We start from the raw sequence: 26,755 nt of genomic DNA, 5'->3' as shown, positions 1-26,755 counted from the left end.
AAGGTGCATTATGTCTTTTTCTGCCCAAGCCACCTCCTTGCTATGGGGAGAGCAGCTCCTTTTGGGGAAGAGAAGAGCACTGCATGAGTGCAGCTGTGGAGGTGGAAGCCTAGAGGGCTATTAAGTCCAAGACTATTTTTCTTCCCAAACTTTGGGAAGAGCTTTAAGCAAGGTTGGCCCACACAGGTGGGCTCTTGGAGGCTTGCAGTCACTGGACACTTCTATCCCAGCCAGAGGGGCTGTAGCTGTACCTCTACTCCTCAGGGAAGAGACCCCATGTTCTCCTCCCTTCATCCACCCTTTTCTGGTGGGCAAAGCTGCTGTGTCAAATGAGCAAACAGGCGTGAGTGTCCTTGCAAAACTGGCTATGGTCTGGTCTGTGTGGGACAAACCCATGCAGAGGATTTCACATTTTTCTGTGGCTGTAGGGGAGGGTGAGAAACACACCCTGTGGCACAGCATCACTAGTGAGCTGAGGAGGCTGTTGAGTGAAGGGATACCTCTGACAATTGACCTGATAATCTGAACAGCAATGGCTCTGATATTTACTATCTGATCCCCGATGGAAAATTCCCTATGTCCTTAGTGTGATTTATCAGCCTGGTTTACGTGATGAACTGTGGGAAGGCAGGAAGGACTACGGGTTTGCATCTTGCTGCTCCAGAAGAGCAAGCTCTGATGTTGGGATTCCCTTTACAGCTGCAGAGCCATGGGTGGCAGGACTTCCCTACTCCACGGGAGGGGCTGTACCAGAAGTGCCGTTGTAGTCTCCTATTCGGAGCTTGTAGAGGCTCCGGGAGTCGCCGATGGAGAACTTGTCGTAATAGGCGTACGCCGCGTCCTGACCATCCCTCATGTCTATTCGCAGCTCGTAGCGCCCCTGGGACGTGATCTTGTGTATGTTGTCCAGGCCTGGAGAGACAAGCAGTGAGATGTGGCACCTGGGTCTGCTCTGAGAGCAAACAAAAAAGCTCCAGGCAAATAAACTGCTTCTGGGAAGTGAGAGCAAGGAGAGGAGCCAGAGAGCAACTTCTGGTTAAGCCTTTCTCTCTTGAGGCACTGGTAGGGGCTGAGCTCTGTCCCCACTCAAGCTTCAGCTCTCTGTGGCTATGGGAGGTGGGCTCAAGTCTCAGCTCTCTGCATGCTGCTGAAGCTGGGGGGAGCCCTGGTGCTGCTGGTGTTGCCCACCCACCTTGGGCTTCAGCTGAGGCATGAGACAGAGCGTGGCTATGCTGCAGGGCCGGCTTGTGTTTAGATCTTGGGGGAGAATGCTCCATTTCAGAGATGGGTCAGATCTCCTATTCCCCCCTTTCCTACTTCGGGTAACTCACTGGCTAAGGCTGGGAGAGATCTTTGAGATGTGGTCCTCCATCACAACTTCTAAAAAGGGAAAGTGCTGCCTCATGAGGAGCCCCATCATGACCCCTCCTCAGCTGCCACACGGAGCACCCAGGGCACCTTCACAGCGTGCTTTTTGGTCCTGTGCCCATGTGTGCTTTCCCGACACAGCATCAGGGAACAAACAAGGGAAAGAAAAGGGTCTGGGGAGTGCAGGGGAGTGGTGAGAAGAGACATCTGGGGCCGGGGAGGAAATTGTGCCAACACAGTGAGCTCAAACCTGGCACCTCGATGAAGGTCTTACCCAGCCAAAACTCATCCTCCAGGTTGCCGAAGCCGACGCGGTAATCTGCCCATTTCCGGAAGAAATCAGTCAGTCCGTTCTGCCGCCTCTGGAAAACCTGCAGCAGGGAAAAGCCGGAGGAAAGCCCGGTGAGAAGTGGGATGAGCTAGCTGGGCTTTGGGACACACACAGCCCGGGGCGTGCTCTGCCCTTTCACAGAGCCTTTCAGGAGAGAAAACTGCAATGCCCAGCTGGGGGCTGTTAATTTCAGCCATGCAGTCAATTCGGATACAGACAGGTAAGCTAAAGACAAGCTAGAAGATTATGGCATATTAATGCCATGATGGGCCTAGGAGGGAAGACTCAGCTTCAAACTCCCTGCTGTACCCATGGCACAGTTTCTCTGGCTTTCTAGCACGTGATTTCTGTTTGGCCGGCTCCTCTGTGATACTCAAGGGGATACTCTGAAGCAGAGTGAAATTTCCCAGCTAAAAAAGAAACAAACACAAAACCACTGCAAGAACTCAGCGTTTGAGGAAGCACTTTTTTTTTTTTTTTTGCCTTGTTTTGACTGTACATCTAGGGGGGGTTTGGGTAATACATGTGAGCGAGTGTTTGACACGAATAACATCAAAGTGCCAGAGCATTGTTTACCTAGGTTGCCAGTCCATCTAAGTCAAAACAAGCAGTGATTGTGCAGTTCAACAGCAAAACAGGCATTTGCCTCTGAAATGCTCCTGTGCAGACCCAATCTGGGTGATGCCTGACACCATCGTATTGCAGGCAGTGTGAATCATTCCTTATGAAAGCTCGTAGACATTAATTTCATTTCTAAAACAATAAATCAGCTCAGCTTCACTCACAGATTTTGTTCTCTAAAAGCACTGCAAATGTGTCAAATAAATCAAGGGGCATTTCTCCAAGTGTAACTATTATTACTGGAGCGTGGGCCATTCCCCATGGCGTGTGAAACGAAGCGAGCAATATTAAGCCTGCTCTTGTTCCTGCGCGGCGTGGTGCTCGGCTTTGCTGGCAGGATGGGGCTTGGCTCCTTTGCAATGGGGACAGCGTGTACGGGGGCTGCAGGGAGTGGTTCTGTCACTGTTCCCTTTGAGCTGCAGTCTCTGGGGTGATGTTGGGGCTGCTGTGCTGCTGGAGGTGCTGCCCGTGAGGAGAGCTGGGGGAGCAGCTAGGGTTTTGTCATGATGCAGGCAGTATAGGGCCACAGCACCTTCTTGTTCCTCTAGGAACAGCCTGTGTTCCCAGGAAAGACACTATTCAAGCAATCAACATCTGAGGGAGAAGGAAAACATCAAAGCCTGCCCTTGGTGCACTCGCTACTCACAATCCAGCCGCCCCCGTCCGTGGTCATGTCGCAGTACACCTGCACCCGCTGGCCGAGGTCCCCGTTGATGGAGATGGTGTAGACGCCACTCAGCGTGTCTCCGTTCATCAGGTGCTGGGCGCAGTCCTGAGGGTTGGCAAAGATGCGGCCACCTGTAAAATTAAAAAAAAATTATAAATCAGGCAGGGGAACAACCTTTCCGCATGTCTTGGGCCCTGCTGGTTACAATCCAGGAAGGGTCTAACTTGGCTTCTGCCAAGTCCCATGTTATTCTGCGAGGCGGTGGCCACTTTACATCCATCAGCATTGGAGAATGTAATGGAATAATCTCTGCATGTATGAATTAATCTCCTGCACATCCTGTATTGGAAAGGTGTGCGGTAACATCATGGTGAGTGATGAGGCTCACTTCTTGGCCCATCTTTCTGCACCGTGTCTGAAACCCTGGGGTTTAAGCTGTCACTGGCCTATTTGGACAGCTGTGAAAATACCAAAACCTGTTTTCCTCTTAGGATTGCCAACTCTAAATAAGTTTTTATGATTTTACTGACTCCAGGGGAATGCTCCTGATCGATGTCCTTGTAAATGATGTCAGACTTGCACTGGGCTGATAGTCACTTCAAAATTGAGTAGGAATTCATTCACGTGAGATGCTGGAGATTGACAGCATGAGCTCTGTGGCCATGTTCCAGGTATCCTCCGTTGAAGACATCTCATTTGGGGGACAGAGCTTAAGGGAGTCTCAACTGTGAGATCTCGGCAGCAATAGGAGGTCAGCTCTGTGTTCATTTTCTTTCTCATTTACTGTGAAAAGGGGACCTGCATCTTTTTTTTTTTTTTTTTCTTTCATTGTCCAGATGACAGGGTACAGAGTAGGCAACGTGGATGTTGGCTTTCAAGAGCCTCTCGAGAGGAGACCTCAAGAGGGGGTGAAGGATGTGCTGTGTGCACCCATCCTGACTGCATGACACCAGGACAAGGGTTCAGAACATCTGTTACTTCCCAAACCCCTGTGCCCTGAAGACCCAGAGGTGGTCGTTTTTTCCAAATATTGGAGATCCCCTATTTTTTTCCTGCCTCTGCAGTTTGTAGCACAAGGTCTGGTGAGACAGCGTTCACATTTTGTAGCATTCAGCAATGAAAACTGCTTCAAAGACATCCACTCTAGGCTCCCCTGAGCTCTGTGGAGATTACTTGTTTCTTAATTTATATTCATATCTTTAAGAGCCAAGCAGACCTTGAAAGGCATTTCAAACCACTATAAATTATAAATATTGTATCTGTTTCTTCCTTTTGTCCCATCTGTATACAACTCCCCAAGAACCTTATGCAAACATGAAACAAAGCGGCAGAGCTATTAATATGTCAGAGGGAATGGAGGAAACCTGGGATGTGTACTGTGAGCATAAGGAAGCAAAACATTTTAAATTAAGCCTTTTTTTTTTTTTTTCCCTTTCATTTTCTTTTTCTCCTCAAACACAACTCCTCCTTTTCTATGGGGTAGATAGGGAGAAATTGGTTTCCTGCTAACGCCTACCTTAAGGCAAATTAAACCTCTCTTCAGATGCTGCATTAGCTGGCAATAATGTCTCTAATGCCATCAAGGTCCCAAATTTTTGTTTAATGGAAGCAGTGCTCTCATTGCCTGATGTGAGTGGGTTTCTGCTGATTTCTCTTTGCTAAGAAGCCATCCCTGGGAGGTTCTGTCCCTGACTCCAGAGCAGCCTCGAAGATTACACACATTTTTCCGTCGCCTGCCTGAATTGCACTGGCTTTATGCGCCCACATAAGAGATGAGAAAAACAGGAGAGCCTCATCCATAGAAAAGAGTCTTGTCTTTTTTTTTGTTGACGTAAATAGTTTCTATTATCTCTTGAAAGCAGGTGAGGGGACCTTTGCATGTAACGAGGATGGGGAAGTGTATTCACAGCAGATTCAAAGAAAACTCTCTTAATCGAACTGGCAGCACAGATGGGGGAGATTTTGGTGCAGGGGCATGGGCATCATCCTCTGGCTGCTCAGTGCTTTTGAAGCCCAGCAGAAATGCAATTGTATTCAGCCCTGAACAAAATGCACTCTGGCCATTAAGTGCATGGTTCTAACGTGAACGGTTTGCAGAGGGTGGGGGCAACAGTGACATTTTCATCCAAGCTTTGTTCTTGCACGTGTGAGCACTGTGGTGGCTGTGAGTACCTACCACTTGATTTAGAAAGGAAACCGTTCCCCTTGCCTTAGCAGATCGTGACTTCTCTCTAATTGGATGGGGGAGGAATAATGCAACCAGACGAAATCGGTGGGATCACAGTCCTGAAGGCATACAGGCTCTGCTTTGCTCTGCCTCCACTAGAGGTGGTAGAGATGCGCCTCCTTGATATTCACAGCAGGTCAAACCATGTCCACAGTGTGGGGAGACGAACCAGGTCTCTCCCAGCTCATTGTAAGACTGTGGTGGCACATGTTGTCAACTTTAATGTTTTTCCCTCTAGTTACCTGTTTGAGGAGAGGCAAGGGCAAGGCAAAGGGCCTGGTGGAAATGGGAGAGTGGGTGCCCGGCAGCACCATGGGTCATGGAAACGAGTACACCTGTGGATCTGGTGAAATGCTGCTTGAGGAGGAACAGCCCATAAGGGTGATGAGTGGTGTGAGCCTCACCTGTGGTGAAGGTAGTGGAGATGAAGCCGCTCCGCATGGCGTTTTGGGCAGCTTGCAGGCGCACGGTGTACTCTGTGGTCTCAGAAAGCCCCTCCAGGCGGATCCACGTGTCCTCGGCATCCACAATCAGCTCCTGTACATGGGTCCCAGAAGGAGGTAGACACCAAGAGCAACAGATGAGAAAAACGATGGGGAGCCTAAAGAGCAAGCGAGGAGGGAAGGGAAGCTGCAGCCCTTGGTGCCTGGCTGAGGATGCTGCATGGCTGCTTACGACCCCTGGACTAAGTCAGCAGGAGGCCAGTGGATCACCTTTGGGATGGTGCAGGTAAGACAAAGCTGGCTGGTTCAGATGCAGGAGGTTTAAATGCTTGCATTCTGTGTGCTCTATTTACCATCAGTGCTGGGACCTGCACATCCTCAGTACTGGGCATGACTGATTGCCCAAGCACTGTAAGGAGCAGAGCTGGCCAAGCTTGGATACCAGACAGTTTTGGCTCCATCAGATGTTGTCAGGTTAATTCTTCTGGTCATCAGCCAATGCCACACAGCGTTGTATTGAACCCCTTCTGCAAAGCTGTTCCCTTTGGCTGCTGCAAGCCAGTCGTGCTGGCAAAGGAAGTAAGATAATTTGCAGTGACACACTTCTGCTAGTGTTTGTAGCAGTTCCTCCAGGCAGACAGGTATGGACACACTCATTAAGTAATCAAATATATTGTATTGCGGGATTAATTAGTTGTCTGTACCTATCTTAATCTTTGCAAGAAGGGCAAACCACTTTGTTAACATCTCTGTTTGCTGGATATTTTTTTTCCTGCCTCATCTTGCTTCACAGTTGTCTTTCACAAGCTGTGAATTTTGTCTGTTCCTTCAGACTTCCCAGCTATACCCTCTTTGTCCAGACTTGCCTGTGTGTGCAGAGACTTTGCCCTAGGCAATCATTTTCAGCTTTCTCTGATTGTTTATCTTAAGTAAGTTTTGCTCCTGAAGAGCGTAGTATGCCCTTCTGGTCTCCCTGGCCTGGAGAGCGTCTTTTTTTGCTTTGTTGGGTTTCCCCTGCTCGCTTCTCCGTGATCTCGGTGTCCCCCGCCTTACAGAGCCCCTCTCTCCGGGAGGACTCACCTTGCGGCTGCCGTCGGTCGATCTGTAAGTCATGATGTAGTTCTCGATCTCTCCCACGGGAGGCAACCAGGAGAGGAGGGCACTCCGCCGAGTGACTTCGCTTGCAGTCAGGTTGCTCGGAGGATCCAAAACTGCAAGGGTGGATGGGCACACAGGGAAGTACAGGTCCTCACACACTTCCCCCCCTCCCAGCCTGCTCAAACCTGCTCCCCATCCCAGTGGGTTGGGATTCGACCCCCCCAACCCTGTGCTACAGCCCAAAGTCCATCCTTGCCCTCAGTTTCCAGCCCTGATCACCCATCCCCTGCAGAGCTCTGCAAACCTCTAAAAGCCCTCTGCATGCTCTCTGAAGTGGAGTCTCTGAAATGCATGTGATACTGGGTCTATCAAGCTCCTTGGAAACTAAAACAGTTGGAGACTATGGCTTTGGGAAAGAGGGAGACCAGGTCAAGGGTCTTCTCGGGAAACTACATCCAGGGGAAATCAAAGAAAGGGGTGGGTGGATGTTGAAAGAATGAAACTGAAGATTAATGTTTCCAGTGCTGGAATTCCTGTTCTTGTGTTGTGTCCTCACCAGTCCTTGGGTGTCCTTTCGGCACGTGGCTACATTTACACCCAGGTATTTGTAATGGGAGTTTAGGCTCATCCTTTTTGGCCTCTTTTCCTGGGGTGGGCAAATGGCTGGGGGCATACAACGGGGCACGTGTCCGTACGTACGAGTTGTGAAGTTGGTGCTGATGGTCTGGCTGGTGAGGGGCCCATTGGTGGCGTACATAACGACTGTGTAGGTGGTGCTGGGCAGAAGGTTGGTCAGCTGGTACTCCTGGTTGGTCCCATCCACAAGAATTGTTTCTCCTGCAACTGTAAGCCAGAAGAGGTGAGTTAGAATAGGAGCTCCTCTGAAATACAGCTGTGAGCATGACCTCACAGTCAAAAAAACTTATATTGCTGAAATACCATGTTCAGGAGCTGAGCAGCAGGGGTGGTACTCAGCCTGAAGGATGGTCTTATTTTGCCACAGTGCATATATTTGCCCTCTGCTTTCTCTCCCTTCTATAGCAGGGCTCATGGGCTTGCCACATGTTGGGTTTGTGTGGGATGGGAGATGTGTGGGGACTTGCTTGCCCCTGGGCTGCCAGCGGGCCAGGTAGTGAAGTGGGAGAATCCCAGTCCCCATGTGGACTGCCATGCAATGGGGCTGGGCAGTAGGCAGTGGAGATACATAGGACCCCTGCAGGATGGGCTGGTGCCCGGGGATGGAGAAAGTCCCACCACCCACCAGCAGCTGCATTCCCAAAGGAGGGACTCCTTCCTGTGGGGGACGACCACCAAGCTCCCAGGATTAGGGTGGGGGAGAAGTGGAGGTGAGCTGAAATGGAGTCCCAGCAAAGCTTGCAGCAGAGGGCTGTGGGGTCTAATCGCACCTGCGTGGCGGGTGAGGACAAGGACGTAGCTCTCCACGTCCATCAGCGGCGGGTTCCACTGCAGCAGTGCCTCCGTGGGGGTGATATTGGTGGCCGTGACACCCAAGGGGGCATCCATGGCTGCAGAGGGAATGGATTTAGACAGTCAGGCGCACGAAGAGACTGGACTGCAAACTGGAAGGGCTTCTTGTGGGCCTGCCTCGATGCCCAGGCACACATGCCTGTGGAAGAGTTATTGCTGCCCTAGCTGGAGAGCAAAGCTTGCACTGCTTTGCTGCTTGGCCTTGTCTTCCACTGTTTTCTTGATGCATGGTATGGGAAGTTAGTTTTTTTGTTTTGTTTTGTTTTAGGTTTTGAGGATTCTGCGGATAGCAGAGTGTTTTATTCTTGCAATAGATGCTGTTTGTGTTAGGGCTTTGAGGCATCTTTCCCCAGGGATTATTTCTGGAAGCCTGTACTTCCTTTAGGAAAGGTTCTTATGGGTGTCCAACATCACATCTCTGGCCTGGTACACGGATTTATTACTCCCTCCATGACAACCCATGTATATATGGGAAAAAGTTTCCTTAGACGTACTTTGAAAGTCCGCAGTGGGCCCTTGTGAGCCCCACTCATCATGAGTGAGAACCATTAGATTCAACTCACTCTCACCTGTCTGATTGCCAGCACAAGCAGGGGCCAGAGCTGGCACAGTTTGATCACTGCCTGTCCCCTAGGAGCCCTGTCCCACCTGTGTACGTGGTGATGGAGGCCACCTCACTTTCCTCTCGGCCCCGCACGCTCTTCACCCCAATCTCGTACTTGGTGGCGGGCTGCAGGCGGTGGAGGCTGTACTCGGTGGCATCACTAGCGATGGCAGCGCTGTCTGTCCTCCCTGCAGGGACAGAGCCAAGAGCATTGGTGACACGGCTGGTCCCTGTGTCCCATGGGGAGGAGAGGGCAATGCCCCAACCCCCCTCCGGGGCTGACACTGGGGGCAACTGGGTTCTGTGCCTGCAGGTGGATGCCCCTGTGCTAGCTTGACCTTTTCAGCATCATAGACAAAAACTGGGGCTCAGGGGTTGGAGGTGAGCTGGGGGAGGCAGGTGGAGGAGGTGGGATCTGGAGAGCTGTGCTGGTTGTGGCTGGGGTCATGCAATGGTGTGGGACTGGCCTCTGCCCCTGCTCCCCATCCCCAACAGCTGCTTTTGCACCACCTTCTCCAAAAGAAAAGGAAAAGCAAAATGGGCTGCAGCTATTTGGACACTCTTAAAGCCCTCTCCTTAGCTTAGGTCCAGGGCCACATTCACCCTGGGGTACAGCACCTCCAAGAGGGAACCTCCACGATGTCCCACCCATTACCTTCATTGGCACGGTAGGATATTCTGTAGTGGTCAAAAGCAGCGGCAGGAGGGCTCCAGTAGATGATCATGGAGTCCTGGGTGATGTTGCCCACCCTAAGGTCCTTCGGTGCATCCATCCCTGGTGAGATGGAGCAGAAAGCAAAGCTGTGGGAGGCAGGTCCGCTCCCCGTCCCCTCGCCCACCCTCCCGGGGGGGGTCCCGTGCCCAGCGGGTACCTGTCGTGATGGAGCCCACGACGGGCTCGGAGCTGACCGCACCATGGACGGCCACCAGTGACACCAGGTACTCGGTGGACGGCCGCAAGCCTGTCAGGCTGGCGTGCTTGAGGGTGCCATCGAGCACCAGCCGCTGCGCCGCCTCCTCATCCCGGGGGCTGTAGGTGAGGACCAGGTGTTCTGCTGGTGGGGACGGGTCACTCCACGTGATGTTCACGCTGGAGGATGTCAGCTGGGAGAAGTGCAGCTGCGTGATGGGCCGGACCCCTGCAAACCGGAGAGGGGAGGGTCAGCCCACGCTGACTGCAGTTCCCAGCCTCCAGGTTGTACCTAGTGCTGTGCAACAGTGCTCGCCTGGAAGATAGCAGGCAGAGGTGACAAAGCCCTGGGTCTGGGTGATCTGGTGGGCTGAAACTGGGATCCAGAGGCAGAACTGGGAGGAGGAAATTATGTTTTGCTCAGCTCTGCCTGCAAACATGCTCCATCCCAGCTCTGTGTGATGGGTGGTGGAGCCATCCTGCTATACCTGCTGTAAGCTGTCTGGGCTTCTCAAACATGTTGTGTTTTTTTTTTTCCTCCTCGAGGTGCTTTTGAGGCTCCTCAAGGCCTGTTTTCTCCTCCTTATGGACACACGGGCCACTCTGACCACAGAGGACAGCAGGGACTGGCAGTTCCCCCAGCCTCACATCCTTCTTATGGGAGCCTCCAGCCAAGCAAGCATGGTCAGTGCCAGCATCTGGGGGGACAGGACCCCTGCACTGGCAGGGCCATCACCCTTCTCAGGTCCATGGACATGCTCTCACGTGGATGGATTGCCTCCAGCTCTCATCCGTGTCACCATCTCATGCGTTGTGGTGCCAGGGACGTGTAGGCTGGTAACAAGGCCAGCCCTGTGCTTGGCCTCTGCTCTGCTTCTTTTTCTTTACCTGTGAAAGCATCCACGGTGGCCTCCAGGCTCTGCTGACGTCCCCTCTCAGCGATGATGGTGATTGTGTACTCTGTCCCGGGCTCCAGCTCTGAGAGGGTAAGCTGTGACTTTTCTGGGGACACTGTCACTTCTGAGGCCATCCCTGAGGCAGGGGTGAAGGTGACTCGGTAGTGGTCGATGGGACCCATGGCTTTGGTCCAGGCCAGTGAGATGGATGTCTCCGTGGAGGCCGTCACCAGGAGGTCCCGGGGGCTGTCAAGCTCTGTGGGTTGGGTGTTACAGATGCTTGTCCCCACGCACGGGTTGTCCCATGGGGGATGTGGGAGCTGGTGGTGGTGGGGCATAGGATTGGGCTATGCTGAATGGGGCCAAACTCACCAGTTCTGGCGTTCATGGTCGCTGGCACGCTCTGCTGGCTGTCCATCACGGCCGAAATCCCAATGCCGTACTCTGTCCCCGGCACCAGGTCTGCCAGTGGGTGGAAAGGACACAAAGGTGCATGAGAGCAGCACCTGGATGGGTCGTCCTGGGGTGTGAGCTCCCCAGTCCGTGGCTGAGGGCCCCACTGGGGGGCCCTACTCTGTGTCCCCGGGATGACCAGCCCTCCTGCAGCTCAGCAGCTCCTCTGGGTGTTGTAGGAGAGCTGAGCATTTTTTAAAAGCCCCCAGATGCCTTTGGATAGGGAAATGGGATTAGTCTAGCTCAGAAATAACCAATTTATTAAAGCCGTTACTGAGGTCTGCGGTAATTGCTGGCATCGAGACAGAAACTGTGTGAGAGAGAGAGGGAGTGAGCTGAGATGGGAATGATAAAGTAGCTGTATTTGTTTCTGTAGTGATTCAACATCAAATATTGTCACAGGGTTGGTGTCTCAAAAAGAAATACATTATGCAGAGTAAATGAAACACACATTAATTAGTAAAGGCACAGTCTAGCTGGGAGCTGACTCAGGCATGTTGCTTGTGGTGGACGTATCCTGTGGTTCTCTCGCAGGGAATGGGAATCAAGCTAATCAAGATAATTTCCTCTACACCTGTTGCTGGTGGCTGCTTTATCTCTGTGGGACATCTCCTGGGTCTGTCTATCTCCCCTGCTTGGCGTTTGGCAGCTACATTTATCTCCTCCCAATGGTGTATTGATCTTTCCCACTGGGTTAGAGAAAGCCATAAGCCTTCCAGCCCTACCTCTTCTCTCCCAGTTTTTTCCCAATTTTGGATAGGGAAAAATCACCAATATTTCTGACAGCTGTGCCAATTCACATCTCTGGAAAGAGACTTATGGGGCAGATCAAGGCTTGCTGGGTTTTAAAATTTTTGATAAGCTCTGCACAGCACCATTCCTCATCACTTTTCCTGGGGACAAAAGAAGGCTTTTATTCTGTGGATCCCACCAGGTCCTCAGCAGCTCGAAATCCACCTCAACAGGCTGCACCAGGGGTAAGAAAACCCTAGAGGAAGGGGCTGCCACGTGCTTGAAGCTACGTGAAGCTCCGGAGAGGCTGTCTTCAGCTCTCCTGCCAGCTGCAGTGGCTGTCCTCTCTTCCTCTCCATCTCATCTAGCAAGGCAGCCCATGACCTAGAGAACACGGGACCGTCACCAGATCCCCCATCCCTTAGACTGTCCAACTCTATCTCCATCCCACTTCTCCACGTGCATCGTTGCAGCAGAAACTGTCCCTAATACGTATTTTTCTCACATACCACATTTTCAAGCTAACTGCTCTAATTGTTTTCCTCCCCTCCAGCCTTTCTTGTGACTTGGTGCTGCCATGACTGCATGTTTGCATTTGACTTTTCCACTGAATGTACTTGTTCCTGTAGACACAAATGGCAGAGGTGTTTGAACCTGAGATAATGTGGAAGAACCTGGTGCCATGCTATACTGAAGATCTAGATGAGTGTCAAGCTTAATGAATGATTTATTTTTTTTTAATATAGAAGCATTTTTTTCCCTCTAAAATGCCACTAGAGCTGCAAATCTGGCAGACAACCAGTTGTAGTTGAGAAAGGAAAATAGGTCTTGGATGGTTCTTCATGGTGCTCTTTCAAAGGGTGTTTGGGATGTTCCTGGTGAGGCTGGCAGTGGGAGGTAGTGGCGTTTGCTGAGCGCAGTGACACCTGCATGCTAGCCTGGACCATTCAGTTCTGGGGGTACTTGCTCAGAAATGGCATCCCTGGGTTTGGGTTTGCTTTGTGCGGATTTGGAAAAAAGCAAAGAACTCAATTATGGGGTATCAGTGTCCCAGCAAGGGTGTGGGGAATAATATTTTTCTATAGATCAATCTAAAACACCTTTCTCCCCCCATTTCTCACTCTGCTCCTTGTCAGCTCTGTTTGGGACCCTGGGGCAGCTTCACCAAGGTGCACCACTATCCTCCTAGCTGAGCAGCACCCCAACCCGTGGAAGGAAAATAGAGCTCCGTCCTGAGGAAAACCTTCTCTCCAGTAAGTAGAAACCCCAAATCAGCCTCAAATCTGTGCCAGGGCCAGGGCAAGGACACAGTAGTGCTAGTCTGGGCTCTCCCTTGCCCTAACTGCTTGTGAGGAGGATGAATACGATGTGTGGGTGGGGGCATACCTGTGAGGGTGGCCCGGGTGGTGGGGCCAGTGTCCCGTGGCACCAGGACCTCGTGGTAGTGCTCTCCAGCTAGGGTGCTGTAGACCACCCTGTAGCTGTGTGCCTCCGCCTCGCTGTTGTCCCAGGCGAGCTCAAGGCTGGCGGGTGTCCGTGAGCCCACCCGCAGGTTCTTGGGGGCATCAATCTCTGCGTGACACAAGGGAGAGAGGCACAGTCTCACCACCAGGCTCTGGGAGCCATGGCGAGGGGACCCAGGTGGCACGTCCCCTTGGCTGGGGGGCATCTGCTGTCACCTCCTACTCAGCACAGACCTGGGGGTGCCACCCATGAGTTCATTGGGACCAAAGCTATAAAGCCACCAAACATTGGCCTGAACTCCTAGAAAACCTCGAACATCTTTGCAGATTTGTTCGTGCTCAGACACTGCCCAGGCTGACCAAGTGGTTTATTAGTGCTGCCGAGGCTGTGTGCCTGGATTTGCACAGTAATCCCTCCTGCGAGCAATGGGTTTGGGCAGGGTAGGGTCTGGTGGCTGCTGAGTGTTGCTGTGAGCAGGGCATTAACACTTGCTCTGGGTCTGGCCTCAGGAGGGTTTTTTTATGCTGTCATTTAGAAATAAAGCGAGGAAGGCCAACTCACTAAAGCAATCGCAATGAACATCTCATCCTAAGTACATATCTACACAGATACACACACACACAACTCACACACTGCAGTTATTGTAATAGGAGCCTAGTATCCACCAGTGATGTACATGACAAGTAATTTATATGCCATAAAAGAGCACTGATATATTCTCTCTACCTCTTCCTTTATGGCATGGTAAATTAAACCCGTTAGCTATCTGCAGGCTCAACATTAATTAAGGTTTTACTGACCAGTTCGGCTATTCATATACGATATAAAATAAGATAACCACGTTTTTGACTGGGCTGCTTCCAGCTGCTTGATTGCCAATTTTTCAGGCAATGCCTTGGCTCTCAATGCTGAGCGGGTACAGGAGCATTGTCTTAAATTGAGACCTCCCTGGTGCACACTGATCTGTGGGTGGTATTAGGGAAGTAAATTGCTGTGTTTGTGGGGATTGTTTAGTTTGGAGAACGGGAGGCTGAGGGGAGTCCCCATCGCTATCTGCAACTCCCTGACAGGAAGCTGCAGCAAGGGGGGGATTGGTCTCTTTTCTCAGGTGACAAGCAATGGGACATGAGGAAAAGGCCTCAAGTTGTGCCAGGGGAGGTTAGACTGGCCATTAGGGAAAATTTCTTCACAGGGAGGGTCAAGCACTGTAGTGTGCTGCCCGGGGAAGTGAGGGATTCCCCATCCCTGAAGGTATTTGAGAGACATGAAGATGTGGCACTGAGGGACATGGGTTAGTGATGGGACTCGGTAGGTCAGGCTGATGGCTGGACTTGGTGATCTAGAAGGTCTTTTCCAACCTAGATGACCCTATGATGTTATGATTCCATTTGTTCTGTAATGGGATGAAAGACACCTTCCTCCAGGTGTCTTCTCTTGGACCTGCACCCTAACCATCCCGCTGCTTCCTCCCAAGCACCGGCCCAAACCCTGAGCTCATTCATGCTGGGGAGAAAAATCTGTGCTGCTAAAGCATGGACGCGTTCAGTGAGCCTTCAGGGGGGCTGGCACTGCCCCCACTCCCCCCACCCACCCACCCACGTGCCCGCCATGTGCTTTGGCCTCAATCCCCCGGCCAGCTCCTCCGGCTACCTGTGGTGAACTGGGCGAGGGCCGGCCGGCTCTCGTTGGCACCCCGTAGGGCGCTGACGGCGAGGTGGTAGCGGGCACCAGGGCGCAGGGCCTGCAGGGAGTACTGGCTGAGGGGGGGCTGCAGGCGGAAGGTGGTCCTCCCGCCCTCCCCGTCCGCCAGCCCGTACTTCAGCAGGATGGCGTCCACCCGGGCACGCGGGGGCGTCCACTCCACAAAGGCCACCGTGTCGGAGACGTCCCGCACCAGGATCTGCGTCGGGCCGTCGATGACTGCGGAGGGTTGGGGGGAAAGGGGTGATGGTTATTTGGGGAGGGTGAGGTAGGGAGTGCAGCAGATACAGGAATTCAACCTGACCTTCAGAGTGGCGTGGATTAAAGGTGATGTGGGCGAGAGACTTGACCTCTCCAACTCCAGATGCTCAGGGGCTTGGTCCTGGTGGGTTCCCAGTCCCCTATTCCAGTCTCCTGGCTCTTTTTCAAACCCTCTCCGCTTCCCCCTTATCTCCTCCTCAGCTTTGAACACCAGAGCAAGACCCAGTAGCTCTCCGGTCAATGCTCATTACAGATATAATGAAACTTCTGCCCTTCTCTCAAGCTGGGTGTTGGCAACAATTCCTCTTGGGCTTTTTTCAGGAGGCATTTCCTGGGATAAAACCTCCTGCGTTTAGCTGTGGTCCATTTTCTTTGCTCCTAGATAACTGCTCAGACTCAGCAACGCATTGAAAAACATAGTTTTCCTTTGTGCCAGGCTCTTCAAGCCATTCAAACTGCTCTTATCGATGATCTCCTTCCACTCAATTTACTCTTTTCCTAGCCCTTCTGTCATTGAGAAAATTTATCAGCAATGATGTTATGTCTGTTATGCCTTTTGAAAGGCGTTGACAGTGTGTTAAATAACATGGGGCCAAGGACTGATCCAACCATCAAGAGCTGAGGAACGCCTCTAGAAATGTTCCTGCTTCAGTGCCAACTCCCGCTTTGTAGCTAAGCTGAGGGATCAGCTCCTGGAGCTGTCAATGTGTCGGTGTTGGGGGGAGAGAAGAAAATGCCACTGCTCTGGTGGGTCCTTGTAACCAGCTGGGAGTGGGGCTGTGGTGGGTGTCCACCACCGAACCCGCTCACATAAAGGGGTTTTAGCTAAAGCATTCATACAGGAGAGAGACTAAGACTGTTTTGGACATTTTTATCTCTTTTGCAGAGAATCAAGCTCTTTCTCCTCCTGGACCTCCCAGTGCTTATCCAAGGGCCCAGGGCCCAGGTGAGGGATATTTTGAGTCCTGTGGGACCATCAGCATCTAACTGCTGCATGGATGGATGCTCCTGTGCCATGGCACTGCTAACGAGCTGGCAACCTGTTTGATCACTGCTGTGACCAGAAGGTGGGGAAAAAGGCACGCTGATCTTATAGTTCAGACTGTACTGCATATGAATATGGCCAAGGTACTGTACGTATCAGAAATGTCACTACATAATAAAGGTGTGCTGAATCCTGTACCCCTGGGTGGGAAAGTGTTGGGGGAGTTGTGCATGGGCAGGGGTGAGCAGGATGCAGTGGTGCTGGAGATCATTGAGTGCTGCTCGGTCCCAGCACAAGGTGCTGAGGCAGAACAAGGGTGGTGGGGGCAACACTGTGGGAGCACTGCAGAGGAAGGCAGGCAGGCCAGTGTAAGGACCCCTTCATGGAGAGAACCAGGAGCACACTGCCCCAGCTGCGCTCCCCCTCACTAAGGTCAACCACTGAGTTTGATGTACCAGCCTCTCTATTTCTTTTCCCTGCCTTCCTAGGGAATGGGAAAGATTTGGGCTCGACCAGGAGATGTCTCTGTTAAGCCGTGTCAAGCTGAGCAGGACTGTGCTGAGAAAGCCCAGATCTTCAGCAAGCCAGGGGCTGCTGCTGGTGGGGGAACCCTCCCTTCAATCCACACCACCTCTGCCTCCCCAAAACCTCAAATTTAGCAGCCCAGAGAGAACAGCACCTTGTTACAATCCTGTGGGAGCTATCAAAATGCTGTTTCCATTTGCAAAAGCTTGGGCAGAGGTAGAGGTTTGCCTGGCTGCCAAGATGGGCTGCAGCAGCTCTGGCCTGGAAAGCACCTTTTCCCTGCACTCTGCCCATTGCCATGTCCTCCTTGGCGAGGAGGAGACCTTATTCTTCATCAAGCTGTTTCTGGCTCCCTGCCTCAGTGCCTAATTTGCCTGAATGGGTGGGAGTAGAGGGTGTTTAGTAGCATGAAAGCAGGTGGGAGTTTTAATCTGCTACAGATGAGTAGGCAGTGCAATTACAGAGACGGTTCTTGGGGGTGTCCCGCCTCCAAAATGTGGCTCAGGTGAGATAAGCAGAGAAGAGGAATTATTCTATTTCTCCAGCTATATTAATGCAAGCTGACCAGAGCCATGGCTCCCAACCCCATTAACCTCACTACTCTTTTTGTGCTCTCAGCAATTTGAAGGGAGAGGGTCAAAAAGTCTATTGCTGTGATGCACTTCTAGCTTGGGCACTTGGGTTGTGCTAGGCATCCAAATTCAGGATGTTGGATTGAAGAAAACCAATTTTGTGTGCCTGATGCCCCAAATACCTGGCTTGGACAGCTTTTTGGCCCTGTTTTTTTTTTTTTTTTTTTTTTTTTTGGAGCTGGTTTTGCTACAGGAGGGCTGCAAGCTCCCCGTTACAGTGTATGGCAATGTGGCTACTGGTGCTGGTTGGCTATACCCTCATTGCCAAATATCATTAGATCCAAATATCCTCAAATATCATTAGAGAAGCCACTTGGTGAGACAGTCAAAACCCTCATTTTGAACCATCTGGGAATCCAAACTCATGTATTTTCAGATTACAAAATATCCCTGCAGAAAGCATCACTATCTTTATCCATGATGGGCTGCAGGGATGCTCTTGCTTCTGGGACCTTATTTTGGGGATGAAACATGGGATGCTGCAGTCCTTGGCCGCATGCTGCCTGGGGCTGGGCTCACTCACGGGTGGAGACGCTGTCGGAGGCAGGGGGGCTCCTGGCTTGGTCCTTGAGGGCCACCACGGTGACGGTGTACTCCTCACCCGGCTTCAGCCCCGTCTGGTTGAAGGTGGTGACGGTGCTGGGGAGCTGGGCGATCACACCGCCCTCGTTGTTCTGCCAGGGGATGGGGTGAGAAAAAGCATCGAGAATGAGAAATGGGTTAAAACACACACACACACACACACACACAAAGCTTTTTAAGGATGAATACAGGCGGGTTCCACACATCCAGTCCTATACCCCTCACACTGATATGTCCCACCATGGAGATGTAGAGCCTGGGGTGAAGTCACCCACGAAGTGTGAAGCACCCAAGATTTTAGGCTGAGAAATCCTTCCCCATCCCCTTTTTCTCTTCCTCCTCCTAGCCCCCCCCCCAACCCTTCCCCCTCCTTTCTGTACTTTGCCATCTGTATATCTGCTGTTCCCCAGAACAGAAAAGATAATAAAAAACAAACCCTGCACTCCTTTTGCCTGCATGGCTGTTATTCAGGTGCCAGGAGCTTTCAGCATTTCATACAGGGATGAAACCGTAACATCTTTATTTTGGCACCCTGTCCTTTTTAAGTATATTGATTAAATTTGCTATACTTTGTGTTTTGTGCTCTGAAAAACCCAAGTCTTTTAAGTAACTGCAAATGTCACCTTCCCTGCCAGTGTTTGGACAATGGATCTTTTCTTGCTGCTGTCTTCACCAATGATGCACTAAACAAATCTCTGCACATAGCTCTCAATTCATATTAATCTATTTTTCTCATTAAACAGGAAATCTTCCATTTTATCCATAAATTGCCATCTTACCTTTCCTAATTTTCTTGTCTAAATCTGTCATCACTTCTGCTTTTCACTGATCACCATGCAGAGCTGGTCTCATTACCCCAGATATCTCTGCGTTGGTTTTAGTTCCCATTTCTTCCCCCAGTACAAGCAGCAGACGTGCAATCCCCACCTGAGACAGTTTTTGGGGACCAATAGCAATGTGGGGGTGCAGAAAGTGGGGGAAAGCTCAGGGGGAGGGTGTGCACACCCCTGTGGGGCCACCAAGGACAAAATTAGTGTCCTCACACCCTGTTTTTGGAAAGGCAGATTGACCTCGATTTGCAAGCCCACAGCATAGGGGTTATTTATAACAACACTGCTTTACTGATGTTCTTTTTTATTTTATATATATATTTTTATTTATTTATTATTATTATTTTTTTTCACGTTGCCACCTCTTGGACTAGATTTTGCTTTTAATTGGGGTGCGGCAATGGTTTTGTGTCTGCCTGAGCAAGTGTGGCTCCCAGGCAGCCAGGGACACAGCACCCTCTGCCTTGTTTTGGAAGAAAAGCCACTGGTAGAGACTTGAGAGAGTCTGATTTCAGCAGCAGGAGCAAAACTGCATCTTTACAATGCAAGACCACATGCCTGATGGACAGATGTTAAAATTAAAGCCCTGTGAGCTGCAGCCCTTCGCTCCTCTGAAAACCTGCCCCAAGGAACATCCATCCTTTTGCACTTTATCTCTTTGTTTCCTGAAAACTTTCTCACTGGTTTTAAGCTTATAAAAGGGAAATGAGAGACAACAAAAAGGGAATCGGGAGACAAATGGGAGTTTGCATTAGTGGGCTGGCTTAAGAAAAAAATATTGCTGATGTCACTGTGGGAGAGAAAGTTACTTCTATCCCACCAATTTCTCACCCTAAAATGTGTCTATACCCATTTATCTGTTTCAGGGGAATGTTGTTGAGATTAATTCAAGCGTATTGGTGAAATGCTTCAAAGATACGCTGGGTTTTCATTACTAGGCTCAGGTGGCCTTTTCATGGCGTAGCCTTATTTCATTCCAAAATACGAAATTTTTGTATTCCGTCCCAGTGCCCTTAGGTTTGTAACCATGGTACCCAAACTTTGCCTTCCAACACAATTTGTGTATCTAAAATTGCACCAAGATGCTCCCAGCCCTTTTTGGAAGTGGGGAATGAGTTATTTCAAGCCCTCGGGTCCCTGTTTTGTGCTGCGTCTCATGACGCTTTGCAGTTAAGAGCTGTTAAAACTTTGGGGCCGAGTTCTGCTGTGCTCTAACTGCCCAGAGCTGCCTCTGACTCCAGCGAGGATTTTGTACAAGAGAAAACGGCATAATTGAGCCCTTAATCAGCATTTCTTTTACTGCTGAGGATTGAATGCCTCTTATAAAGAGGCTCCATATACAATTGAAGCTATACTTATGGCTAAATGGTCTAGAAATTATGAATATAGATGAAATACTTGATGTACAATTTTTGTTACTGCACATGGAAAATATGTGATATTTAGGGCAACACTTTCATCCTTTTCATCTTTTCTGGCACCAATTCTACCTGTTCGTCACCACAATTAAAATGCCGTGGCAGGAAATATCTGAGCACGTGGCTTGAGGAAGCTGGAGGTCTGAGAGCTAATGGCTGGTTGGTTAGGTCTGGTCTTTTTGGGTTGGCTTAGGGTGCAGAAAGATAGAAGGAAGGGTCATGGCAAAGGAGATAGAAGGGAAAAAGAGGGGGTGGCAGCAAGAAGCAGCAAAGCTGAAAGATGTCCTTATATATTTTTTTTGGGGGGGGGGGAATTTCTTTGAGAACTTATGCCTTGATAACGAAGACTGATGGGGAAACACAAGCCAGCAATTTGAGTTTGAGATGTTTGGGCTTGTCTGACAGGAAGCATGAAAACTGCAAAACGAGGTTGTTTGTTTTTTTTTTTTGGGGGGGGGAGGGTAGTTGGCCCTGCTGGCTCAATATGGTTAGGGTGTACCCGCAATGCTATGCTGGGGATGGGGGTAGTGGTACCTTGGGGATGAAGCTGATCTCCCAGCCATCAAAGGGAAAGGAGAAGGGCTCCCACTGCACCTCCGCCGTTGTCTCCGTGATGGTCTTGAACTTCAGCCCCTGTGGTGTGGCCAGGTCTGGAAGGGATCAGGAGGTGGTGAGGGCCAGGGCATCCTCCCTGAGGCTATTTTGTTGTCAGGACGATGGAAATGGGGCCCTCTTGGTCCCTGTTAGCAGTCATTGTCCCTTTGTCTCCCCTCTGGATGGACTGGAGGGAGAAGAAGGGGATGCCCTCCCTTGCAGCATCCTGATGCATTGCCACTAAGGACACCATGCAAATGAACTGAGCAATGGGGTTGCAAAAGGGGTATCTGGATTGCTTTTTTTCCCCTTCTCTATCTGTCTTAAGTTTCCAAGGATGCTTTCTGGAGGCTGCTGTCACAGTTTTCACAGTATTCCTGTTTTCTTCTTGTGTGTCATGGTCCCAGACAGCACTAGGTATCTTGTGATGGACACCAAAATCCCTTCTTGCTGTGCTATCATCTGTATGGTGGGGATTTGTCATGGGGACTCCATCCAGAATACGGAGCAAAACCTGTGACTTGTACGATATATCACAAATATGTAAAGTATTTGGGACTCTGGGGGCTTCAACTAAACAGTGGATGTTTCCTTGATTTTCAGCCATTTGGGTTTTCAAACTGAGACTTCCCGTGGAGAGTGGACACATCTCTGCCTCTCCTATATCCCCATACAGATATATATATGGATAAAAATACTCCCAATATATATTTTTGAAGGCTCAATTTTCTGCTGCTAGAAGGTTTTCATGGAAAATGTGAGTCAGCTTGAGCAAGCTGCACAACAACATGGCAAGGCAATGTGTTATGTTAGGAAAGCCATCCTAGAAGATGGCAATTATGAGATGGATTAACCTTGACAGGCTGCTGTGAAAGCTCCTCATTACATGGGCGAGCGCTGTCTTCTCCAGCCACCTGACAAGCATCACCCCTGGTTATCTGGGCACCAAGTGACAAGTGCAGTCAGATACTTACTGGTTGTCACCTTGGCAGTAACAGGGATGCTCAAGACATCGCTGATGACCGCGTAGATGCTGACGTTGTAGGCGACGCCTGGCTCCAGCTCTGTGATGGTGATGGTGCTCCAGTCCCCAGGCACCCGCTGCTGGAGCTGGGTGCCCCCCAGCCCCGCTGGCTGGTAGGAGACGACGTACTCGGTGGCTGCTCCAGGGCTGTCCCACGCCAGCTCGATGGAGCCGTCGCTAATCCCCGTCACGCGCAGGTTTTCGGGAGGAGCCACTGATGAGAAGGGTAGAGGGAAGGAGAGCATCAGGACGCGCATGGCTTATCCTCTGGCCATGGGTAAGGGAGGGTGGGCCTCTTGGCTGAATGTGGGTTTGGGCTCTTGGCCAGGGGTCAGCTGTGAGTATGTAGTGTTATCTGCAACTGCAAGCCAAAGGGCCAGGAGAACCTAATTGCACTGCTGTTGTAACAGGGGCTTACCACCAACATTTGGACATGAGTCACTGACTTTTAACTCACCTTCCAAACTGCTATGCATAGAATATTTGGGCACAGGGACCAAGGACCTGAGCAAGTCCTGCATGATGTGCTCTACCATCTATGGGTTCCTCCCAAGCTTCGTGGTGCTCCTATGGGGCTCTGGACACTTCGAAGCCCTTCCTCACACATTAGGATCTGTCACCCCACACACCCTTACCTGCTGAGCAGTCCTGCCCTCCGTAACCATCCTCGCAGACACAGATGCCATCCTGGCAGATGCCACGTCCACTGCAGGCGTTGGGACACCGCAACCACCCGCAGTCCTCTCCGGCATAGCCCTCCACGCACACACAGGTGCCATTGGTGCAGTACCCCTTGCCCGAGCAGTCACGGGGGCAGCGGGGCTGGGAGCAGTCCTCCCCGGCGAAGCCCTCCTCGCAGACACACTCTCCATCCACGCAGAGCCCGCGGGCACCGCAGCCGGCGGGGCAGCGGAGCTGGGAGCAGTCCTCACCGCCGTAGTCGTTGTCGCAGACGCACTGGCCCTCCAGGCAGACGCCACGGCTGGAGCAGCCCCGGGGGCAGCGGGGCTCCGAGCAGTTGCTGCCAGCCCAGCCCTCACTGCAGACGCAGCGGCACGACTCCAGGCTGAAGTTCCCGTGGCCGCTGCACGGCAGGGTGTAATCCAGGCGCCCTGCAAAAGGACCCAGGGTGGGCGGTCAGAGCCCCGCCGCTGGGGCTCGGGGACGGGGTGCAAGCAGGGGGAGCATGGTACTCCCTACAGCTGCGCTCCCCTGGCTCAGGGGAGTTGGTGGCTTTAGGGCTGGAGAAGGCATAATTTGCAGGATGGGCGATGCTGGGGCTTGTGTTAGGCTTCAGGCGTGTGTCCCCTGTGGAGCTCTGGCCTCCACGGGGTGCCACTAGCCCTGTCAGGTGCAAGAGCTTCCTTTGCTTTCTTTTTAGCTCCCCAGACCTCTTAGTGGGGAAACAAAACAAAACAAAACAAAACAAAACAAAACAAAAACACAACAATCAAACAAAAACCTTTCCTGGCCAAATCCTCTGCACCTGGCACAACTTAACTGGCTCTGTTTGTTGTCTCCTCTCCACCTGCTGTTTCACCGTACAGTTGAGAGGTCCTGGTCTCCTACAAGAGGCAGCTCTGCACCCAGAGACATCATGTCTGCCCCTACCCTGGTGACTCTGATTGGGATGGAGCTGTTGGCTTTGCACACGGGTTCAGGTAGAGAATCACAGGATCATTTAGGTTGGAAAAGACCTCAGAGATCATCTGGTCCAACCTTTAAGCCAGCACTGCCAAGTCTCCCAGCAAACCATGCCACCAAGCACTACATCTACATGTTTTTTGAAGACCTCCATGGATGGTGACTCAACCACTTCCATGAACAGCCTGTTCCAAGACTTCACAACCCTTTCAATGACACAATTTTTCATAATATCTAACCTAGACTTCCCCTGGTGCAACTTGGGACAATTTCCTCTTGTCTTCAATGCACATGGGGGTTGTGGGAAAGTAGGGAAGACACGGAGCCACCGCTTGCAGTGTCCCCCTGTCACTCAGCAGACTTGCTCCGGGGAGGGAATGGGCACATGGGGATAAGGGATAAGTTGCTCTGACTTTGCCAGAGCTTCCCGCTATTTCCCCATGACATGGACCTGATGCTCCAGCTTTGGGTTTACCATTCTGACTTATTTTTCCCCTGCTAATTTTGACTGCTTTTCTTTCTTTTTCTGTGTAAAACACAGAAGAAGAGAAACCCTTCCAGCCCTTAGGAAGCCTCTACACCATGCAGAGCACAAACCACCGGACTTTTTGTCCCCTCAGCTGAATTTCTCATCCTATCTATTACAGCTCTGCCTATGGCATAGGCATCAGATACTCCTGTAGAAGGGCTTAGTTGTATGCTGTGCCAGACAGACATGTTTGGGTGGCTTTGCAGAATACTTCCCACATCGGGAATGGTGATCAGGTTCTCTTCAGAGCCCAGCCACCAGTGGAGTTATCAAAGAGAGAGGGTGCTTGTATGTTTGCTGGAAGACAGCAGCTTTCTGTGGGGAAGCGCCTCAGGCTGCGGGGTCGGGATCCTGGTCTCGTTTGCAGTGCAGTGAATTGAAAGCGACTCGGGTAAAATGAATGAGATTACTCCAGTTTTACCTCGGTACACATCTGCGATCTGAGTGGAGGCTCCAACAAGTGATAAATGTTTAATGGGACGGGCTATGTATATTGCAAGCAACCCAAATTCGCCCATCAGTATTTTAAATGAATTCCTTTAAATCAGGTTTTTCTCGTTGTGCTTTCCACTTGGTTTTAACCCTTGCTGTGCACACATCTGTGGCCTGCATGGGTGTTTTCCATCCTCTTTCATCCAGTCACACTGCTGACGGGTGCCACATCAGGAGCGCCCCAGCAGGACTGAGCTGCACCAGGTGCCCTTCCAGACAGCACCTTTGATGAAGCTACCTGAGATGTAGGAAACCACTTGTGTGCTAGCACCTGCACTACTGAAAGGCAGCCTCTAGCCCAAATATTTCATAACCCATGTCATTATTTCATTATCTCATATTACAGAGGGACCGAGTTGCATCTTTACCAAAGAAACCCTGATGGGGGCTCTCAGAGAGCTTCAACAATTGCATGCATTGTTATTCAGATGAAGTATCCTGTTGATGGTTTTGTGCATTTGTTATAGGTTTTGTTTGAGTCTTTTAAGGCAATAGAAGTTGTTCTCTGTATTTATTTATTTATTTATTTATTTGCTTACATTTTCATAGGCACTGACTGTCCCTGCAGAGAAGATGAAGAAGCTTATTGCTGGCTCCTGCAGTGCTGCCTTCAGCCTGGGGACAGCCAAGAAGAACAGCAGATATTTCTCCCCTCCCTGCCCCATGAACAGTGGCAGATCTTTAACAGAGTTGTGGGGAGAACACAGCTGGGGAACTCACCCTTCTAACCCCTCAGCAGATGTAATTTTATTTTTAATGAGATTTTGGCTCTGCCCGGCGGGTACCTTTTTGATCATGGGGTTTTCACAGCAAGTGAGCCTTGGGGACTTGAGTTACTGAATCCTCCCGGGGACTTTCCTGTCTTGGAGGCTCTAAGCTGGGCTTTTCCCTAAAAACACAGCCATGAGTGAACATAGGTTTTCCTCCATCACTACTTTGAGTGGCATCACCATCTCTGCATTTCTCCTGCCTTCGGCTCGAGCCCTGAGCCCCCAGCAAGAGCTAACAGGATCACATTACTACCTGTGGCTGCATTTTCTTGGCAGCAATTGGAGTTGCATTGGTCGCGGAGCATGGAGACCTCCCTCTCCAGCATCTCAATCCTGCTCAGCAGCTCCTGCAGGGACGGGAGGGAGGTGGAGCACTTGCAGGCCTGCTTGGGCAAGTTTATCCTGTGGGTGAAGGTGACCTGGCTCTCGCTGTCGGAGGTCTGCTCCGTGTACTCCGCCAGCCTGTCGTCTTCTGAACTCACCTCCTCGGCCGAAGGCTTGAGCATGGAGGAGCAGCAGCTGTCCAGGGGGATGTTGATGTTGTAGATGTGGTGGAAGACCATGGGCTGCTCTTTGATGGGTGGACTGCAGTTGGCAAGACCACCCTCCTCATCCACGGCCGGCCGCTCGGCTGGCTCTGTTGTCACCTCCAGCCGGCACTCGAAAGGCTTGAGGATGGTGCCCAGCAGTAGCAAGTTGAAGCTGAGGAGCACGTTCCTCAGCACTGGGTTTTCACTGTCAGTCCCCATTTTTCTGGGACAGGGAAAAGACTTCTAAGCCAGCCTTGGTCAGCCAAGTGGAGGGAGGACCTGAGGACACAGAAGAAAAGGGAGCATTGTTGGCACAGGCCCTGCAGCTGTGCTCAGGGTAGAGAAGCAGAATTGTCCAGAGGGATGTGGGGCCAGCTCAACATGAGCACAGCCCTGTTGGCTTTGGTGAAGTCCAGACTGTGTCCAGGAGGAACCCACAGCTGGTGGGGAGCAGGTGGGCCTCCCCCTGCCCACCTTTGGGCATGTTGCCCCTGCCTTCTGGTGCTGATGGCCCAGACCTTCGTGCCACCCCAATAACCCCTGGTGCAGCCCTCAAATGGTGGCAGAGGCAGCTTCTTATCCCTGTTATATTTTTAAAGGAAAATGGTTAATTCGGTACTAATGAAGCCTCACGTGCTCGTTTATCTGGCAGGAACACCCCTTATGGGTTCTGCATTCAGTGCAACACCAGTACTGAGCAGTATGAAGGGTTAAGGCACGGGTGAAGGTGCCGCATCCCTGCCTTAGGTCCTAACTCGGTGCCCCAGGAGCTGAGCCCGGGGTTGCTAAGCTTCCTCCAGTAGCTATAGGAACAGCAGCCTCGACGCTAAACACCGTTAAATTACACCACGCAAGCTTGAGCTCCTTTAGGTTTGTGCTCTGAGCAGACAAATCCCTCGTGTTGAAGTGGCTTCACCTCCTACCCGTGCTCTGGAT

The 26,755-nt window shown here is 51.2% G+C and overlaps 1 protein-coding gene and 1 long non-coding RNA gene across 2 annotated transcripts in view; one reads left to right on the top strand and one right to left on the bottom strand.

The window, feature by feature from the left end:
• The window catches only part of TNR (tenascin R), a 58,734-nt gene that overhangs the window by 5,623 nt on the left and 26,356 nt on the right, over positions 1-26,755 (bottom strand). Inside the window, exons 2-20 of the mRNA XM_027462714.3 lie at positions 25,543-26,098; positions 22,490-22,966; positions 21,805-22,068; positions 20,771-20,886; positions 17,930-18,080; positions 14,953-15,222; positions 13,225-13,410; positions 11,026-11,115; positions 10,646-10,909; positions 9,720-9,986; positions 9,503-9,622; positions 8,892-9,035; positions 8,162-8,281; positions 7,455-7,598; positions 6,738-6,868; positions 5,619-5,751; positions 2,967-3,118; positions 1,643-1,739; positions 751-912 (exon numbers count right to left, since the gene is read on the bottom strand). Coding sequence (XP_027318515.3) covers positions 751-912; positions 1,643-1,739; positions 2,967-3,118; positions 5,619-5,751; positions 6,738-6,868; positions 7,455-7,598; positions 8,162-8,281; positions 8,892-9,035; positions 9,503-9,622; positions 9,720-9,986; positions 10,646-10,909; positions 11,026-11,115; positions 13,225-13,410; positions 14,953-15,222; positions 17,930-18,080; positions 20,771-20,886; positions 21,805-22,068; positions 22,490-22,966; positions 25,543-26,038 — 3,784 coding nt within the window. The 5' untranslated portion in view covers positions 26,039-26,098. The remainder of the gene's footprint in view (positions 1-750; positions 913-1,642; positions 1,740-2,966; positions 3,119-5,618; positions 5,752-6,737; positions 6,869-7,454; positions 7,599-8,161; positions 8,282-8,891; positions 9,036-9,502; positions 9,623-9,719; positions 9,987-10,645; positions 10,910-11,025; positions 11,116-13,224; positions 13,411-14,952; positions 15,223-17,929; positions 18,081-20,770; positions 20,887-21,804; positions 22,069-22,489; positions 22,967-25,542; positions 26,099-26,755) is intronic.
• On the top strand, positions 5,741-16,446 carry LOC110352684 (uncharacterized). Its single transcript, XR_003498757.3, has 3 exons — positions 5,741-5,943; positions 12,975-13,091; positions 16,151-16,446. It is a non-coding gene; the product is annotated as an uncharacterized lncRNA (long non-coding RNA).

This window comes from Anas platyrhynchos, chromosome 8, assembly GCF_047663525.1.
Source record: "Anas platyrhynchos isolate ZD024472 breed Pekin duck chromosome 8, IASCAAS_PekinDuck_T2T, whole genome shotgun sequence".
Lineage (NCBI taxonomy): Eukaryota > Metazoa > Chordata > Aves > Anseriformes > Anatidae > Anas > Anas platyrhynchos.
Note: the sequence above shows the minus strand (reverse complement) of the source record. Positions and strands in the feature narration are given on the sequence as shown.